At 43.6% G+C, this 20882-nt stretch overlaps 1 protein-coding gene across 5 annotated transcripts; it reads right to left on the reverse strand.

The window, feature by feature from the left end:
- Positions 1-33: 33 nt before the first annotated feature.
- On the reverse strand, positions 34-18735 carry abat (4-aminobutyrate aminotransferase). 5 transcript variants are annotated; one of them, XM_027002720.3, is made up of 16 exons: positions 18588-18735; positions 13985-14107; positions 13545-13642; positions 13326-13355; positions 10715-10832; positions 7324-7373; positions 6921-7001; positions 5946-6038; positions 5648-5710; positions 5013-5076; positions 4448-4596; positions 3682-3819; positions 3143-3310; positions 2652-2798; positions 2200-2311; positions 34-2086 (listed from the first exon to the last, which is right to left on the reverse strand). In XM_027002720.3, exons 2-16 carry the CDS (start codon positions 14040-14042, stop codon positions 1965-1967), a joined length of 1491 nt encoding a protein of 496 aa, XP_026858521.3. In that variant the 5' UTR covers positions 14043-14107; positions 18588-18735; the 3' UTR covers positions 34-1964. The 5 variants fall into 5 exon arrangements, with proteins under 5 accessions (XP_026858521.3, XP_026858522.3, XP_026858523.3 ...); XM_027002721.3 differs by lacking the exon at positions 18588-18735 and adding an exon at positions 17528-17632; XM_027002722.3 differs by lacking the exon at positions 13985-14107 and having other exon boundaries at positions 18588-18723.
- Between the last annotated feature and the right edge of the window lie 2147 nt (positions 18736-20882).

Below are 20882 nucleotides of genomic sequence, written 5' to 3' on the forward strand. Positions count from 1 at the left end.
GACATCATTCTTCTACAAAATGAGTCAAACACCTTTGTTTAAAATGTCAATTATTTATTTCTGAGTACATAGATATATTGCTTAAGACAACATTTTTATATTGGGGAATAATTACATTTTATTTCACAGTAATGTAAACAAACATGGCAATGAGTAAGTTTTATTAGTGAACTGAACTCACTGATGCACAATTCTCTACACAATAATGACCAAAAACAGACATGTGTGGCATCATCTAGGATTTCTCTAGCACAGACTGAGCAGCATTAAACAGCTGCTTCCAACACATGGGGGGGGGCAAAAAAAAAAGTATATAAAAGATGCATTGAAAACTACCTCAGTACCATTTGTGTGTGCTGACAAATGGGACATGGTAGTGTGTGGGAGTAATGCAGAAACTCTCAAGCAAACTCCAGAGCATACGGTGTCTTTTCCAATAGCCTCCCACCTGTGCCTAACCAAGAACACAGGGTTTTACACTTGTTTATCTTCACACCTTCTCTATAGAACTCAGGAAATGAGTGAACAACAACAAAAAAAAAAGTGTAAACGGAAGTACAAAGGTCTACCATCTTTGTCTGCAATGTTTCACCTGTTCTGTTTATAAAAACAGGTTGTTATAGGGCTAAAGCAAGAGAAGGTCTGGACCAGGTGCACGCACGCATGCATGTGAAATAAATCACCTTGATGCTTTTCTGCCATAGTGCTTATATGGGGTAGGTAGGGGAACAGTCAGTTGAAGGGGGAGAGGGTCACATTCACCTGAGGAGGGATCTTGCACCGGCCCCACAGATTATTAGCAACATGGGCCGGTTCTCTGACGGTGGATTACACTTGGGCTCAGTTATGAGGTTTATATGTTTTCATTTGATATTCTTTTCTAGTCTAAAGATAGGTAGTCTTAGTTCAGGAAACCTCTGCTTCCGTGATAAGGCTGTGTATGAGCATGGTTGATGCACATATGCTGGAGAGAATCAAAAACCTGCCTCCTGCGGTTTGATACCGGTGTGTTTAAATGCTTTGTGCTTAGAGAATGTGTGACTTCATATTGTACATCACACCAGAAGTCAGATCCAAGGTCAGTTCCTCACCGTGTGACAGTGGCCCTTTCTATGTAAAGTTCCTATTGTGCTAAAATCACACTGAAGCCTGACAGTTGGATCACTTTTAGGAGCCTCTGTGCAGTGACTTGGACTGAAAGAGGTCAACACCTACTGACCCATCCCAACCTGCCCCTCTGCCATCATGTGCACCCCAACCACAGCCAGCCTATGGACCCATGGGTGTCCAATTCCACATGCCTCCGCTTTGGAATTGCTACTGAATCTCTGGGGGGGGCTAAACGTGAAAGTGGGCTAGAACTAAAAGCTTGATCTTGCTCTGAGCTACAGAGGGACTTTTTGTAAAAGGCCTCAGATCAGTTAGTAGATCTACTCATCTGCTTACGAGCACATGTGAACACCTGCTCGGACAGTTCAGGAGAACCAGTAGCAGCGTCCCGTTTAGCAAACCGTCCCTGAGTGTAGGCTCTCTGTGCTGGGTGACTGTAGGGAGGGGTGGTGGTGCTTTGAGGCTGAGTGGACTGGGGTGTGGAAACAGTTCAACTCCTCCGTCTTCCAGGGACAAAGCATGCGGCGAACTTAAGTGTCTCAAGCTAATCCTAAAATTTTTTAGAAACAAAGTACATAGTCACAGTTGAAGTGAGAAACAGATTACCCAGCCCCAAGACTCCTGCTCCCATTGTGCGTTTTACAATGTCTGCAAAAGTAATGGTGAAATTTCTGAAATTAAAAAATAAATAAAACTACAAAGTAGTAGGTTAAAACAGCAAAAAATTAAGAGGGTGATAGCCTGGTCTATAATGTGTGGGGAAGGAAAAGGAATGCCTCAGTAGGGCTTGGAACCCTTGTGCTTCTTCCCAGCTGTCTGGAGCTGACTAGGACATGTTTTTTTAATTTTATAATTTACTTGTATTCAGCCAACACATCATTGAAGATGTTGAGAAACTGGTGGGCGTGGTGCTCCTTAAAGACGAGGGCAGGGCGGAACCGGATGGACCTCTCTCCACAGCCACCAAGAAGAACACCTGGGGAGAACACCAGTGTGAGGTGTAATGCATCTCCCCAAACTAGTATACTTGTCCACTGAGGGGTAATATACCCCTGCCCCACTAAAAGCTGGTAGAGACCTCCTGATTACCTTTATCCCGGGTTTTGAGCAACAGGTTGTCACGGGTCACATCATCACGGGCATCAATAGCACAGAATGTTCCCTGTCCACGGGCACGACTCAACAGGTGGGGGTACTGAGTCTGATGGGGGGGTAAACCAGGCAGAGGAAGAATCCACAACTCAAGTCTACAGGAATAGTGGGGCCAATATTCCAAAGCCCTTGCAGTGTTAAAACTAACATCAGTTGTAGTAAAATGTGCTCTCATGTTATGACAAGCTGTGTGTGATGGTGCTTTCTGGATCTTGGACCAGTTACTTGCAGAGTCACACAGTGATGCATGATCAAATTAATTAATGCCTACAGCAACAATACAGTGTGTTACTTAAGGGAGATAACATTAGTCCTACATAAAGCCTCTAAGAAGCTACTGTTCGGTGTGAAGAGAAGCTACAGGAACCAAAATGACCATGTCTTTGTACCTGGAGTTCATAGAGTCCCTGCAGCAGGGCCTTCCCAGAGCGTGTCACTTCTTCCAGAAGGTTCTCTCTCCTGATGATGTTCAGTACCTCTGACAGAAACAGGTTCTTAGAAGGGTCTCCCATCCATGTGTTGAAGATCCTGTAGCCCTGGGGTTCAAATACACACAACACTTCATAGCTCATCACTGCTTCAATAAAAGCGTTTCACCCAACGCTCAGACTCAGCTGCAGAAACGGAAGTGGTGGGGTTACAGAGTTTCACAATAATGGACAAGAGACCAATACTTCACCTGCAAGGAATGTGTTTCTGCAGTAGGTGGCACCATTGCTCATTTATGGTATTACAATTTAGAGCTGTGCTACAGGGATGCAGTTATTCACATCTTATTGATAAGTGACTGGGCACAGTGGTGGCAGATACTGCATGGATGCAGCGGTGTTATGGGGCCGGGGGGGGGAGTGGGCGATAGAGCCCCCCGCGTCAGTCGTACCTTGTCAGGCTGCAGCTCATCCGTGTGGTAGTAGCCCCCCGACAGCATCTTCTTGCTAAAGGAGACTATGTCGGCCGGGTCGTCCGTGCCCCAATGCTCGTGAGCCCAAAACTTGCCCGTGGCTCCACCCCCTGTCTGGACCTCGTCTGCGTGGAAGGCGCAGCCATGCTGGAAGTACCAGATGTGGGCAAGAGTGTCAAGTTTAGTTACCGTGGCCACTACAGAATGCTCACCGCTTCTCAAAATGGAAGCCAATGCTCCCTGAGTTGCTGGGCTTGATGGCTGCAAGTGAATTTGTCACAATTCATGCAGAAGGGGCATGACGCAGCCTTCTCTTGGTTCAGAGCATGTCGGTTTCAGGAGGATGCACACCGGAGCAGACAAAGCGCGAGCACCCACGGAGTGCCCCCCCCCCATGAAAGCATATATATCCTGATGGCAAATAATGCCTATTCAGAACAGAAGACTGCCAGAAATGCCTCTGGAGGAGGGACCAGCTACCCAGAGGCAAGGATTAAACAGTGTAAGGGAAGAGGTACCTTGCGGGCAATGTTGCGCAGCTTAATGAAGAAATCGCTCGATGCATGGTTGTCTCCACCCTCCGCTTGGATGGGCTCGACGACAACGCCGGCCACTGGCTTGCCTTTCTGCCTCCACTTCACAATCAGGTTCTCCACCTGAACACACAGTTGTCTGAAACCACAGGCTAATGCATCCAAACTATGTGGGGCGTATTTTCGGTAAATGTTAATAAATTACTTCCTGCCAACTGGTTCATGCTAGCTTTCATTCATGGTTAGCAGTTAAAGTGTTCCTTTAAACTCATGTATTTTTGCTAGGCTGCCAAGGGGGTCAGCCTAGAAGTTTCATGTTCTCACTCAAATGCTTTAGGCTAGCCAACAGGCTATATAAATGGTCTGAAATGTATGTGCAGCAGTTTATGTGCAAAGCTCCATGTTTAAGTGGAAGGTAGGTTGTGATTTCTTTGTGAAACGCATGCTGGCTGTACAATGCATTGTCAACACTGAAAGATTTTGTGCAGTCAATGGCGGAAGAGCAAAACTAGGCTTTCCAGTCCTGTGTGTACTTCAGTCATGCTACCTCCCCCACTGATAATGTCTTTTAAGGGCTTTCCAGACACAAGTGTTCAACCACACTGAAGCCAGCATGCAGAGGCCACGTAAAGCATTCTGTGCCCCATCATTTTCCATTGCTCAAGTTCTCGTAGAGGGGCCAGTGGCAGGGTTGCCTCAATGTAGTTCCAGCACCTTTTCTCTGCAGTGAGTGTCAGGAGTGTGTTCGGACCTCCTCAAGACAGCGCGCCTCTTCCTGGCTATTCTCGCGTGCAAACTCCTCCAGCGGATACTGAAGCCGGGGAAAGGGGGCGATGGGCCAGTCCAGCGATGGGATGTCCAGCTTGTGGATGACCTTGGAGTGGGTGGTTGCCAAGCAGCCTGTGAACAAAGCCAGTTGGAGCAGTGAAAAAAGAGCAATAGCCAAGACTGCTCCGTTATTCACATGAGATGGTTATATTTTTGGAGCCAAGAACTACATTAGGATCCTTCCTTACGTTGTTGGCTGAACCATTGAACTGCTTAGCATTAACGTCATTAGCAATGATGTGCTGGGATTTTAGCAGTACATTTCCTATGTTCAGGCAAGAGGGCATTGGTAGCTCAGTGGATAGAGTAGTGGATTACTAATCAGAAGGTTGTCAGTTTTCCACTGTCGGGCCCTTGAGCAAGGCCCTTAACCCTCAGTTGCTCAAGTTGTGTTCAGTCAGAACTCTAAGTTGCTTTGGATAAAAGCATAAGCTAAAACACCAAAAATGTAAATATAGGAGAAGTGAGCCTAGCTCACTTATACAAACCCAAAGTCCTGCCATGGAACCCTCCCATGAATGACAAGATGCTCAGATCTGGACACCCTGGGGCCTGTTTAAACAAACAAACATAAGAACAAGCCAAACTGAGTGTGTGTGCTGCATCTGTTTATGACCAGGAAGTGTTCCCCATTTGGCTTCTAGGTTCTAAAGCCAGTGGAGAACAGAATGCTCATGTTTGTTGGGCAGCATTTGGTTAGTTTGTCAGCAAATGAGGAGCAGAGGTGCAGTGGCACCAGTCTCTGCAAGGCCGGACAACACCGCCAGCAGATGGGATCAAACACCACAGCTCTCACACGACAAGCTTTAGCTCGTTACAATCTCCCCCCCAACATGAACAAGAGCAGATTATGGCCTGCAAAGTTTCAGAACCATTCAAGTAAATGAACGTGTTCGATTCCTTTCAGCTGGACTGCTAACACATTAAATGGAAGTCTGGTTTACAAAACTGGATACACAGCATAAATAACATTTTCCATAACATTTTTGTAAATGGATGAACATGCAGAATATTGTCCACTCTATGAGCATTTAAAAAAAAATCTTGCTAACAAATATTGTTCTTACGCAGTAACAAAGCTATTCTATAAAATTAACACACGAATTGACTCATGAGTGGTTACCTGGTTAATCATGCAGGAGCTCATTTCTTCTGGTGAAGGGCCACTGGCACCCCTTTCTTTGTTCTAGAGGCATACAATCACAAAAAAATAAATTGACCAACTGTCAAATTGACAGAACAGATATCAATGACAGCTGATTAACAGTCAACATTACACACATGTACACAGTGTATGTTTAGACCTTTATGCAATGCAGTGTAATAGCACAGAAAAAGAAAGTAATATTTTTGACCAGTGTTTTCAGTATGTCTTAATGAATCATGATGGGCCATGTGAGGTGTTAATGGAGCACACTCACTCTGTACCAGATGAACATGGACTTGAAGGCATTCTCATTGGAGCAGGAGCCACATGCCATAGTCTGCAACCGAGTCATGCCGCTTGGAGCAACCTGGTGGTGAACCAAGAATTAGACACCGGGCCCGCGAAGTGGCAATGCCAGGGTCGAGGTACGACTGCTTCAGCAGGGGTTTATAAGCACCTGATCAGCATTAGCTGGTTGGTGTTGACAAATATTCTTATCAGAAGAGTCCATTTCGCAGCAATACTTTTTAAATCTTCCACTGGATAGACTTGACTTTGGGCCATCCTGCACTCCAGCCCTTCAGGACCAGAGTTGGGTGTCTTTGCATTGAAACAGAGGATCGTAGGTTCACCACACTGGAGTTTGTGCAGGGGCTGCCTTTCCAACAAATTGATTGTACTGCTCTGAATACAATTTAATTGGAGCATTTTTAAACTGGACCTTTAACTAGGTCGTAGTGAAGGATGCACCATTTTATAACCTTTATAGCACATAAGATATTCGTGAAGTGAAAGGATGCTGGGCATTTTCTACCCTATTGCATAGAAAAGTTTAACTGTGCTGTTCAATGTCTTTATAATATGGCTGTATTGGGTACTTTAAAAAAAAAAAAATTCTAAATAAAAATCTTTTGCAATACAGGTTCAACAAAAGTTTACAATATGCAAATATACCTTCTAGCAAGTCACCCTTTTGATTTTATTGTGTCATTACCAGTTTCAGATACCCAGAACAGTGTTTAGTGGGTGCTTTGATGAATTACAGTATGTTCATCAAATGAAAACTAAATAACGCAAGTCTTAAACTATTTCGTATCAAGGGTTTATAAACATTTTTAATGATGTCACAAGATAAATCATTCTATTAGGTTGCAAAATTATTTTACACAGGGCTTTCTGCCAAAGCCCCCTCTCTTAGAAGTACCCCACTCCAAACTCAAGCACCCCGCAATTCCCAACCAGCACTCACCGACAGGAGGGTCTCAATCAGCTTTTCTGGAAAGTTCTCAGGTGGCAGAATCCCAAGGGCTGGCCGGTTGACAAATGCACTCTGCGAAAAGCACAAAATATACTGTTTTAGTGAGCGCCAAAGTGCCGAGGGAAGACAGACTGCTCCATTTCAGTCAGGGCTCTCCACCAGCGCCTGTGCATAAATATGTCAGCAAGGAACTAAGAGAAAGGCCTGTGAAAGCACTGCTATAAAACAAAATGGAGTCACAGTCATTTTGAGTCTCAATAAAGCAGGTGGAACGGTCCCGATCACACGCAACACCCTCCTCGCATCCCCGCCCCCCAAATGCTGGCGTCTCACCGGATGAGCTCAACCGGTATGCTCCCTTGAGACATGTACACTGGGAGGAACTAGGTCTTACCAGGTTGTTGGGATTTGTAACTGCCTTCATTAAAGCTGGATGATTGTAACCTGGAAAGAACAATAATGAAAAAGATTTGTCAGATATGTCTTTAATTATTAAAGCAAATGATTATTCTTTTAATATAGTGAGGGAACACTAGATAGAGACAGTACTGCACGAACACATACATGCACACACCTCCATCCAGCAATCCACAATTCAGTCAAGAAGCTACAAGGACACACATGAACACAGGAGATGCTGCTGCCAAGATGGCTAATTGACTAATCACACTTCTGTAAAAATAGAGATGGTTAGTGATGCCAGCTGTGTTAAACACCTGGGGGTCAATTCCATATCGCTTCAACCCAGTTATCTCTTAAGGCAATTCATCATGTTCCATTTACACCGCCAGATAAACCACCTAAGCACAATTGCAAAAAAAATTAAATCAGAGCCAATTATTGGCTTATCTGAATGCAGCTTTGCTATATTGAGTAATAGGATAATATAAATATCTCTTGGGAGCAGTTTTCTATTGTGAACTTTTCAAATTAGTTTAATGACCGAGGCATATGCCAGATGTACATGGGCACAAAAGTGCAGATTGAACAGGAGATAGCTAGTTACAGCATGCAGAGGGGATAGCATGAACGTGTGATGTGCGCCGAGAGCGGACAACCTCCAACTGACTTTCTCCCCCCACCCACCCTCATCAGAGTCTGGATTACATAAGTGTCCCTGTTATCACCAGCACAGAGCATTTTATAAGCCAACTCTGTATGGGACACTGTGCACTTTGGACGATCCGACCACTGGAAATGAGGAACTGTTGCAAACAGTTTACTTTGGAGATAAGTATATAATCAAGGTGACCTGAATGCATCTGGCAACAAGTTAATGGCCCATTTCATTCCTGCGTTTGATGGAATTGTTTCTTATTAACTGCCAAGATAATTGCGCAAACAGCCGAGGAGAAGCAGCAGTGGCACTATTTGCGCGAAGCCAGTAAACCTGCCCAGGAGGCTGGTAAACATGAACTGACGGTGCCTTCGACCTGTGCAAATATGAAAATCCACCCCCCACCCCCCTTTTGCATTTCTTTAAGATTTTTTATTTATTATTATTATTATACATGGCTAAATGAAACAGCTGTCTTAGCCTTGCATAGCCTTCATGTTTCTCAGGCAGAAAGAGCCACTCCTGTGCCAGCTCTGCACGAAAACAGAGGTCTGCTGAGAAAGTAGAATAGTGAACAGAGTGCCACTTTCTGCCTGCTCTAGGAGAGCTGACGGCACCAGCGAGTTGGGCAGAGGAGGTGGTAGTGGAGTCCCGCTCGGGGAAGCGTGCATGACGGTGGCAGGGTGATGCCCTGCACATGGCTTTACGCAGAGCAGCACACCTCATTAAGCTTCCCTCGCACACAGTCTCAGGGAGGATGTGGGGCAGGATGAGCACCTGCTGCCTCTCGCCCTGTGTGCATGCATGCACACGTGCCATTGAGCACTGGCTTGTGTGCCTTACGTGCACACACCCACGCATGTGCACACTGTGCATAAGGCAGGAGAAATTCCCACAGTAAGCATGTGGATGTGTGCCTCTCACACATGGGCCCGTGTGACCATTCAGCCTCTCAGTGAGTGGATAGTACAAATTCCCTCCAACACACAGATACGTGCACAGTCCTCTCAGTGCTCTGGCCTTCTCCTCGAGTGTTTTGTTGTGTAGGGTGTTGGAGAGGGCCCGCGAGAAGCTTCATTGTAACAGAACACAAGTCACCTTTCAGCGTGCAGCATCTGACCACTGTCGTGGGAAGTAGTAGTGTGCATCTCTCCATCTTTGCTATATTGATAGGGCAGAGCCTGTGTGTTCTTTTAAAGATGCTGAAATCCTGATGCATGCCTTCATTATTTCTAGGGTAGACTACTGCAACTCTGTTCTACAGTTTACCCTGTAAAACTCTCCACGCTACCTGCAAAATTCTGAATATACTGAAGAGAGTCCAAATACATAAAGAAATCTGCCCATATTAAACCCATTCTTCAGTTTCAGAGCATATGCACTATAAAATCCTGAAGTTGGCCTTCAAAGTGCTGCATGCCCTTCTAACCATCTATTTTCCTAAACTACCACCTGCCCCAGCGCACAAACTAATGTCCCCTAATTCTGGTCTACTAGCTGTTCTTGGGTCCAGGCTGTCCATCATGGGGGGTAGGTCTCAGTGTTGCTGCCCCTACCTTCTGGAAGTCCTTACCCACATCTATTTGTTCTTTCACACTCCTACCCATAAAGCCTTCTCAAAGCACTTGGATTCCTTCCTTCCTTTATACTTCGTTAGAGGCTTTTTTCCTTCTCCACTTAAAATTGCAATTGGGTATGTGAAAAGCACTATACAAGTAATTTTACATCAATAATAATAAAGATTACACTTAATTTTTGTCCAAATGATACGGGGCATGAGAAAGAAATGAAGTCACGTGCTCGTTAATCTGGCCAAGGCTAAGCCACCTCTCCTGCAGGCATATGGGAGAGCGCTCAGTTTTAAGACTGACTGACTGACCAAATCAATGACCAATCGGTCTGGAACAGGGAGAGAAAAGAGAGCTCCCCTATACAGCTACGTTTGATTGGTGTGCCAGATAATTAAAATTTGGTCATTTAGCTGCCAGTCACACATTATCGCAATGACTAATGCTCCTGGAAAAGAACATGTATGCCCCACTAGACTGGAATCCTTGTAGACTGGAAGCTTGTATAGGCTCCCAAACTGCACTGCCTAAACAATCATTTTGTTTTACGCCAGTGACTTCAGTTAGTCATGATGCCATTTCTCCAGGCATTTACATCTGCACGAAGCCTTTTAGAACACATGTTCTATGTCTCCATTGTCTGAATTGTCTTTTAGAACATATGTGCCATGTCTCCTTTGCACAGAAAGCTTGGGAGGACCATTTAACAGGATAGTTTAAACAAACACTAATTCACCAGCTTTCACTCATACTTAGGCACATTAGCACTGCATGGTTAGACTTCCATTTTAATCAAATTAATTGCATCCGACATTGTGACCTCTTCAGTTAGTTGCCATTTAGTACATTACCATACTGTAGTGTTTAGCACTACAAAAAGGTATTAAAATATTCTCTAGAAAAAACAAAACCCATCTTGGCATCACTCAGCTCTAACGAATCACGTAAACTTCTGTTGAGTCAGACCAATCAGAGGTACTCCTGATTAAATGTCGTTAGCATTCTTAATATACCATGGGTTGAAGCAGTTTGAAAAATGAATGGGAATTACACGGCAAATACAACATTAGGTCAAACAAGTACAGCCATAGTTTTGATCATTTTTGTAACCCAGGTGTGTTTGTAATGGACAGCATGAGTTCAGAGGTAACAGGGCTTACCTATGGGCACAGAGGAGATCTGGGTGTACAGATCCAGCATTCGGTTTCCATCAGCATCCACCAGATAGTTCCCTCGGCTCTCCTCATAGTTGCAGAAAAAATTAATTGCACCGACATTCTGTGAAAAAACAGAAGACAGAAGGGGATGAATCACATTGTGCTAGAGCCCTAAAGTTATTTAAACACTTACAAAATACTTCATCATGCTGTGTTAATGATGGGGAAATTCACTTGCTATTGAGCTGAATGCAGAGACTGATGTGTTGACACTGCACCAAACCATTAACCAATGGAAGAATCACTCAAACTGCTGCACGCAGGACAGTATGCTAATTCACACCATTCCTCCCCCCAAAAGAAAATGGGCCTCATTCATTATACTCTGTGAATGAAATTTCTTTTTAAAACCCACTTATGCAGTTTTCTTGTGGACTGTCATTCACCGGTTTTCTTATTTGGCATTTGTTAGGTAAGAACAGAATCTATACACCCTCAAGAGCACACTTATACACATGTTAGTGCAGGCATTTGAAGTGCTCAGTACATTTTCTTCCAGTCTACAGTTGTACAATGTTATGGGATTATAATTACAGTAATATAATTAATATTTAATAATTATTACAATATTATTACAATATTACAATAATTATTAATATTGTAATAATATTGTAATTCATTAATTTAGAAAGCATTATGGTCTTATTCACATAATTTATATTATTTGGGAACCATTCAATAAATCAGTAAAATAAAGGTTGCATCTGTGTGTCTACTGTACAGTAATTAACAAAAAAAGGCGGAATTTCAAGCAATAAAATCAGAAATCTGGTGGTTCGAATCTTATTCAAAAATAAAAATTGTGAGAAATAGTTGGAATTCTGAGAAATAAGTCACAGTTAAGCAAACCTGTTTTTGACATGGCCGAAAGAGGCTTCCATAGATTTGTGTGCACACAGGCCTGCAGTCTCATTCCATTTTACGAGGATTGGAGGGGTATTGACTTATGCTAATGACCTGGCACATGCCTTCAGTTTACAAGGACAACGGGATTAGTCATTAAGAACAAAGGATTCCAACAATTCTGCGGTTTAAGAACGTCATGAATCTGTCGACTTTTGACCTCATAAAAGAACAAAAGTTAAACTACAAAAAAACCTAGGAAGATGTTGGTGAATAAGGGTCAATATTTGAAAAATCCATGCAGTAATAAACAATTTCATAACAGTGAGGGGTAACATGAACTTTTGCCTATTTCAGGAAGAGAGCAGCAGTGCTGTGTTGCAATATGCCCTCGAGCTGTACAGTCACTGGTTCAGACCAGTGATGCAACCTACGTTGGTGTACGGCACATGCCTCTTCATGGTGCTAGCCAGCCCCCCTCCCCAGTCAGACTGGATACCACAGAGTAATTCCACATTAAATGCACAGTAATCTGCAACTTAAAAAAAAAAAGAAGAGCCAACTACACTATCACTGTGTGAATCTAGTAAACAAATTCTCTTTTGGTGCCAAAATCATTAAAACATTTGCATGTGTGATGAACAGATTATGACTATACTGAAGTAAAAGTCAAGGCCATTGTAAGCTTGGGAGCCATATCCTAACAAATCTGGGCAATTAGTTTCATCCCTGCTTGTCAGCTCCAGTCGGTGTCCTTGTTGAAGCCACAGCAAGAAACGTGCGGGATGATGCCTTGTCGATACATGCAGGTTTTATCAGCAGTTATTTTTCACACACTCCAGTTCAGACTACCACACTAGTCTATTTACTGCAAGAGCAGCACTGACTAAGCCTAGTCCTCAGAGTCCTGTGCAGGGGCTGCTTCACCAGCCACTCCAGCACACACCTGCTCCTGGAACTTGTCAACCATCACCCATTAAAAAAAAAATCAAAAACAAAAAACAAAACCCCAGGACATCTAACCAATCAATGATCAAAGCCCGATCCGTACTTCAAGTATGGCTTGGATTGAAACACCATGCTTCAAGACTCATGTAAGACGCATCAAGACTATTCTGTCCTGGCTCCTAGATGGTGAGATGAACTTCCTCTTGACTGCCTGGACAGCAGAGTCCCTTGCAGTCTTCAAACACAGACTGAAGACCCATCCATTTGTGGAATATTTAAATGACCACTATCCTGCGCCTATTTTGACGAAAACTCTAAGCTTATTGCAGGGTCTTGTTTAATGCACTTGTTATCCGTTATAGAGCTTGTGTGTTGTGCACTTCTAGGCATCAGCATTGATCCCTGTATTTCTACAGTATTCTAGATCATTGGTATATTGGACTCCAACCTACTGGCTATGTTACAAAAGTGCTATGTAATTTAGTCATAGAATGTAAGTCGCTATGGACAAGAGCATCTGCCAAATGTTGTAAATGTAACCATCCACCAACCCACCTCCAATTTGCCACTAGTACAGGCTAATGACTTGTGCCAGAAAGCCCCAGAGGAACATCACACGTGGACAACTTGCCTTTGCTAACTATTCTGTGTTGATTAATGGGTACCTGATACAACTTCAGAGCTCATGAAAGTAATAAAGTACAGTTGGAAGGCAGTGATCATTCTGGCTAAAGTTCAATCCCAATGCAACTCTATCTCTTACCTGAATTTCCCCAAGCTGCTTCTTTAACTCCTAGAGAGACAGAGACAGAGCATTCTGATATCTTTAATATTAAGAGGAAATCAATCAATGAATGTAATGTCCCTTTGGGATTAAGTTTGCAAAACCTATAGAAGAGAAATTGTCCTGCAGTCTTAAATCTTGCTTTACTAGAGCAGAGTAAACAATGAATGAGGAAGTGGCCAGATGTTGAGTATTAACCTGCGACTTGGGCCCTGGAACCGGGGTCTTCATGGAAGGTGCGTCGTATTCGAACTCTGACAAAGTCTTCGGGGCCGTTTTACTGACATACCTGCAGCCTAAAAAGATATAAGCTAAATTAAATATGTAGTGCGATGTGTTCCATTAGAAGGCTGGTTTGATGCAGCTTCTCCTGGTAACAAGGTTCTAATGTTTTCATGCATAAGCACTTGTCAGTGTGTACTGTAAATGATCCTGGCCAGTGATTAAAATGTCAGGAGGACTGTAGCAATTGTGGATGACATTAGATATATGATCTACAGTACTGTGATTCCCCCCCCTCAGAGGTATACCCAAGAGTCCCCATCAAAGCTAGACAGGAGCAGTCACCCATTATCATACTGAGTAACTTCAGACTCTGGGTTTGGGTTTACTCTGGGTTTGGTCTTTGGGCCTTTTACCTGAAGCCACAAGGCGCAGGTTGTGGCGCAGGGAGAAGGTCAGGAGCACAGAAGCCATGGGCAGCGCTCAGATAGAGAGAGAGAGAGCGTGAGAGCAGACAGAGCACCTGCCTTTTACTGCACCTGGGGAATAAAGATGGTTTAGGACAGAAAGCATTCATGCAGTTATGCACCACCAAAAAAAAAAAAGATTCAATGCCATGTGTACCAGGATGCTAAAGCTTTATGCATTTAGCCAGAGTCTTTAAAAACAGATCTCACTGACTTTCAAAGGGAAATTTATTCAAAGCTTGTTTAAACACGAGCAACGCAATACTGTTTATGAACCAAGTGCTTGTGGACTCACTAGTGATTTACATTAGATTTACATGATTGGCTCCTATAGCACAAAGAACACAAACACTGGTGTGCTGGTGGCCGAGACAGTAAAAAGAGGGGATCCAAAAAAGACTAGACTGAGAATCAACATTTAATAGCTTCGAGCTCAAGTGTACAATTCTTTATCATTTCTGTGCACAAAGGACACACAAGTGCAACTTATTTGGGTACATTAAGATATGGCTTGAAGCAAGTTTTCAAATAAAATGGTCACATCTGAAAGGTCAGGAGAAAAAGACAGGTGATTATACAAACTGTGTCACAATTAATTGGGGCCACCTAGGTGACTTGAGCTCTCAACATGTCCTTAAGACCTTGGGGTACTATTGCCACCACACTTGTCAGACTAAGAGCAAGACACCATGGAGTCCCCTACCTGCAAGGGACCAACCTGAGGGCCAGTTTCAGCACCACTGACCGCTCCCACAGGCCCCCCAAGCAGGTCAAGCACTGACCAGCCCAACTGTGGCCATCAACCTGTGCTGACCCACAAAGGGGCAGCCGCATGTTTGCCTGCTCATAATTACAACATAGCTTTTGTCATCAGCACTTTTTGACTTTTTGTGGCCATTTTGTATCCAGCAGAGAAGGCTGTAAAAGGCGAGGACAACACTCCTCTTGGAGACGAACACAGCTTTAAGTGGGCCAGCAGACTGTTGACCAATACAGGCTCCCTAAGGGACCACTCAATCTCCCAACAGGCATGCACATGCATGCCCACACGCTGATTATTTGGGACAGACGCTGGCTGACCTCTACACAAGGGAAACCTGACTACATGATTTGATTTATTTATTAAGTTCTTGTCTCAAGAGAAAATGCGATATATACAGTGTGCTTACACTCCCTGGGTGCATGTGAAGAATGAATGACTGAACTCTAAGCACTTCATAAGGCTTTAGTATGGTGATCAGACAAAAATGCTTAAAGAGGCTAATATTTCACCTTGAATTTTTCTTCATTAAACACATTTAAAACAACCCCAAAACAGGCTTAATCTTGGGTCAGAAACCCCTCCCTAGTTACCCATAATGCAGAACTGCTTACTCCTGCTGGCCAACAATAACAGCACGCGTTACCCGTACGCACATACGCTGGAACCAGTGAACAAAGCAACTGAGTAAGAGTCAGCCCCGTGCAAGCGTCAGCACACGTCACCCCTTCTATTCTGGAACAGGGGGAGAGCTTATGTAACCGTAGCAATGTAAGCAGGAAGATTCCAGATGCTCCTCTCCTCAGAAGCCCCCCACCCAGACAACACCTCAACTGGATGGAACTGGTTAGTCAGAGATGTTATGCAAGCAAAGATCCATCCTCGTCATTCTGGGTACAGCCCCCCCCCCCCCCCCCCCCCACAACAAAGCACAGTGCCGTCTCTGAGGGAAACATCCTAGGGCTGAGAATGGGCCTGATTACATTCTGATTTGAGTCTCATGCTCATTAAAAGCCGAAATGCCACAGCCCAGAGGAGCAGGAACGCTGGGTTGTTGTGAAGGCAAATGCATGTCAAACATCATCCTGCTGATACAGCCACCTGTAAACATCCACGTTCAGACAAGGTGGCGCTTAGCCCTGCATGAACCCTAGCGTTCTGCTCCTTCTCGTGGTGCCTCCCCTACACTCCTCCCTGACACCAAGCTCCACTTCACATACTCGTTATTCATGGGGATCCCAGATCGGCCACAGCACCGGGGGAACTTTTCATGGCATGCAATGGTGGGTCTTTGGAGGTTACTCGAGCTGGCTTCCCATCTTGGGATTGCCCAGCACACGGAAACCCAGCGGAGGCCAACCCCCTGTGTGAGTAGTCAGTAACAGCATCAACATGACCACTGGTGTCTGCTAGCAGGTAACGCATGTGGTGCCTCCATTTTGATTATATTTCAACTGTGTGCAACTGATTGCAGGTCTAGTTCATAGGTTAGATGGTGCAGCATTTTCTCCATTGTGAGCAGAGATGAGAACACCCAGAGATTCACATCAAAGGTTCTGTGAGTTATGTTAGGAGATGCTATGATTCCCTGTGATTAGTCTGAGGAGATAAGGATCACCACGGTATTCCACAGCATTCTCTCGCAAGTGATTCATTAACTTATTTGCATTTTCTCAAAACTCTGGTCAGGGGTTTCTTATCAAGTCTCAAATAAATAGCATTTACATCATGTTCAGTAGAAAATGCATATCTCCTCTCAGTCATTTATACACAAACCATCCATTTAGCCTCTAAACCTGCCAAACCACAGGAGTACACAAGGCCTCTACTCATTTTCTGTGGCAACAGAAGAGAAAACTGAACACATTCAGGGGCTGCAGGGAACAAAGCTCCTCTCCAGATATGACCCCACAGTTGTCAAGGTAACTACTAGAAGGAAAAAAAACCCAAACATTTTCTTGATACAAGGATACTTTCTGGCTCCCTTCTCTGTATAGCAGATCAAGCTCTGCCAGAGAGAAGTGCTTAAAAAGTACTAGTTTCAGAGTACCTACCATATGAAACCAACTGATTTACGTGAAGTTCTATTCAAGAGAAGATGTTACTTGGAAGATGTATAAATCAGTCTGTACTGTAACCCTAAAAGTGGTGCAAGGCGTCTTATTGACAGCTTGGCATCTTATTAGGGCAAAAACATCTCCAACAAAGGCTGAAGACTGCCACCCTACCAGGGACCAACAGGAGGTGAGCTCTGACCACTGGACCAAACAGCCAGCTCCCTGGCATAGCAGCCAGAGCACCTACCTAACCTTCCCAAGTCTCCATCACAGTCTCCTTACCAATTAGAACACCTGAGAATTTGGTCTCCTGGTGTTCTAACTGGTGTTGCTCAGCAGCCACCATGCAGAAGATAAGCAAGTGCAAATTGGCCTACAAGCTTGGCAGAGAAAGTTATTGAACTTGAACTTGCTTACTTTAAGCATTCTTCCAATATGAGTGGTGGGAAATTCATGCATTTTTCTGCTGTTTTAGCTCTGCCATTTGTGGACAGAAAGTTCCCCTCATCTCTCTATGTCCACGGAAATCAAGGACATTTATACAGGAGAAACACCGTAAACACAGTTGCATCCTGTGTACCAAAGCTCCTGTTAACTACACTTTCCACTCAACATTGGGGCATAAGAAATGCCCATAATGCACTCCAGCAAACTTTCAAAGCACCGGATCTCCACCTGTATGACAGCCAACCAGATGGCATGAGCGGAGTGATGTCTTGCCACAGGTTTACAGCAGGCAGGATGAGGCATAAACCAGCTCCATTATCAGTCAGTCAAGTCCTGCAAGCATGGAAAAACCCGTGCCAAGGTGCAACATGGAAACACAATGATCCTGACTAACGAGGTTATTCGTTGGGCAAAATATACAAACACCCCAAGGCTGTATGAATTGCTGAATTGTTTGATAAACTGAAAACTATGTACACACACTTAGATTTGCCTTGTGGTATTATTGATAAGTAACTCAATAACATACAGGAATGCTTAGACGTCTTCTTTACAGACATAGGGAGTAGTGTGAAACATGCGTCTTTAAACTTTGCAGAAAGTGTGTGTAAGCTCACTTACGCCACTGCCTAGGAAGGTACTTGCTGCTATATTAAGTCAATTCTTTATTAGCCACTTAGATTTGCTACAAAGTTGCCATAGATTCCTGTAATTTGGCCTATCGAACGAAGACTTGCATCAGTAGATTTGGGGTCTCCGCAAGCATTTGAAAGATGTCAGCATGACAGCCCATTCAAAACATACCTCAACATCTCTAACGCTGGCGTAAGGTGCAAGTTTACATGTCTAATGTGAAGAAATAAGTTAACCTGTTCGTTAGCCACTTCGAAAGCGAGGTCAACACAAAGTTCTAACATTCTACACCAACAAAATCGAACCAGGATGAAGAAACGGTTTTCCGGCTCCGACCGGATTCAGCCTGTCAGTAATACCGTTACAGAAAAGCAGTTTCTACCAAGTCTCTTAACTGCGACGTGTCGAGAGCGCAGTTAGCTGGCTAGATTGAATGTTTAAAAGATTCCTGTCAATCGATTACTATAACGTCAACGCTTTACCACTTGATATCCGCACAAAACTAAGCAATTACACGACTAGAATAAATAACAATAATAATAAGCGTCATCATCTCCTCAAACAAATACAGCTTTTTAATGCATTCTTGGTTTAAACACAAACAGCACTAGACGCGACTGCTACAGGTCCCTCGTTTTAAAAAGACAGCGCTTACCAAGCCGGCTTTATGCACGCCGATAAATTGCAAAGGTCTTTTATGTCTATTCTGAAGCGTAAATTCAGCTGTTTGCCGTGCAAATAGGGAAGAGCCGCAGCCTGCCCTTACATCGCTCGAGCACTGGCTTCAATATAGAGGGGCAGGCCTTCAGGCCAGATTTTCTTATATAGCCAATAGAACAAAAGGAATCGCCTCTTACTGTACGGAATTGACAACGATTGGCGAAAAACCTACATCACACAGCAGGAGGCGGGACAAAAACACGTAGGTGCGCTTTAATTGGGTAAAATCATTGCAGATAATAAGCGTTGATTAAACCGAACAAATGCGTAATAACCGATTCACCTGCAATGGCAGCACATCACAGCATATCAATTTAGAATCGATCTCGTTTTTAATGCAGCCTGCGTGGTGCGTTTTGGTCATTTCTGTTAAAAAGGCCTATGAAATATTATTTCCTCTAGTCATCATTACATGAGACAGAGCTCATTTTTAAAAATATTAAACACTTTATTTTGGAAGGTTGAAAATGGTTAATCATGATGTAAGGATGTACACTCACTGTTGGAGAATAAGGCCTGATGGTGTTAAAAGCTCTCTGCCCAGGCTACAAGGTCAGCCCCTTCCATCAGCTGTGACTATTAGAACAGAATGTTGGGGTTAACTTTGTTTGTATCTCTATCTTTTCATTGATGTATAATCAACTCCTGTTCTACAAAACCAGAAATCCTCTTTCTGCTGTTAGAGATGTTATTTACACCATTAGAATTTGAGATCTCCTTTCTCAAGTAAAAGAGGGGGGTATAATTCTCTGTTCTAAATTGTTGCAAGGTTGTAGATCTTTGATTTATTGTTGAAGATCCTTTTACTTATATATTTTATAAAATTATGGATAAAATTATCTATCTTACTAAGCAGGCTCCTGCTGCTGCGATAGTGGCTAAATTATGTTGCCCATTCCTGTATAACCTGCTCTTGAAGCAGATTCAGGTCTGTAACATGTGCTTCAGAGCTCCTTTATTGGTGGAATTAATGAGCAGAAAAAAAATCTGAACATTAGAGACAAGCAGGCTTCAGTTCAGTGAATGCCACATTTCAAAGACATACGGAAAATGCTGGGATCCGTACATCCAGGACGTGATTGAAATTATTCAGACTCGTGGCCCTTGGAGGCCAGGACACCAGGGTTGCTCCGGCTTTAATTAATCTAACCCTCCCTTTTTCCTTTGCAAAACATCAAGGCCTATCTGCATTTTTTTTCCACAATTCACTGTTGGTTTCTCTCTAGGTGTGTGAGGATATTATTTCCCTGTTACAGGCTAAAATCATCCTCAGTCATACCTTGAGGCCAGGCTTGGCTTTCCAAATCCCTCTTACCCCTGAGTTCTCACTCTCACTTCTTTTAGTGTTATTGCTATAATTCCTTAGCTGCTACAAATTTAACCCCACAATATTTTAATATTTTCTCAGAAGACATGCTGGCAGCTGGCCCGCACAAAATTTGACCTGTTAGAGTCTCTGGCTGAAACATATGTTCCTGTGTACGGAAGAGGCATCAGCTATGCACGTTTTGTGCAACTGTGGAGGGTGTTTAAGAGTGTAGCTCCCCCACACACTCCCCTGTGTTGCCTGTATGCAAGCCAGATTGGTCAGCCAGTCTCACAGTTGAATTCACCTTTGATTACTCTGGTACTTCACCTATTACTCCTCTTGTGACAAATTATTCTCACTGAATCAAGCCCTAACCACATATTCACAGATGTGTAGTTACATCTAATACATTCTGGTAGACTAAGATTGCATAATGTGTGGAGTTTGCCAAAAGACCTGGACCTGACTACCCCAGAGTAACTGTAACTCTCCCACTATTTTCAGCAAATGCCTTGCTGATCAAATTACTAAGTTTGTAAACACTTTTGTTCTTCCTCAAGTCTCCAAGTATGCGGATCTTTTGATCTACAAGATTAGATGCCTTGTTTGAACGCCTTGTGCTAGGCGTGATGGTGGTTTCATAGTGAGTGTTGGGAAGGCTAAAATTGATCTGGCTGAAGTTTTTTTTTTTTTTTTAGCAGCATATTGTATTTTACCATCACGCTTTGCCCCACTCTAAAATGCAGACCTTGCTTGATTTGCACAAAGAGGGTGTACATAGAGTGTGACTGTCATGTCCATTTTCACATCTGTGTTCACTCAAAAGATAAAGGAAAAGGTCTGGCTGCCTTTAGGCCACTGACCATGACACATACAAATTGATATTGGAACTCAGACTAGAAACCCGTCTCTTCTGACCCC

The sequence above is a fragment of the Electrophorus electricus genome, chromosome 3, assembly GCF_041902795.1.
Source record: "Electrophorus electricus isolate QZ-2024a chromosome 3, ASM4190279v1, whole genome shotgun sequence".
NCBI lineage: Eukaryota > Metazoa > Chordata > Actinopteri > Gymnotiformes > Gymnotidae > Electrophorus > Electrophorus electricus.

Bases quoted from the DNA above. Each gene is read 5' to 3' on its own strand.
- abat (XM_027002720.3), bottom strand. From the start codon at position 14,042: ATGGCTTCTGTGCTCCTGACCTTCTCCCTGCGCCACAACCTGCGCCTT. The intron at 13,356-13,544 runs GTTAATACTCAA...CTGTCTCTCTAG, and splicing joins TTCCAGGGCCCAAGTCGCAG to GAGTTAAAGAAGCAGCTTGG. The intron at 6,039-6,920 runs GTGAGTGCTGGT...GTTCACCACCAG, and splicing joins TGATTGAGACCCTCCTGTCG to GTTGCTCCAAGCGGCATGAC.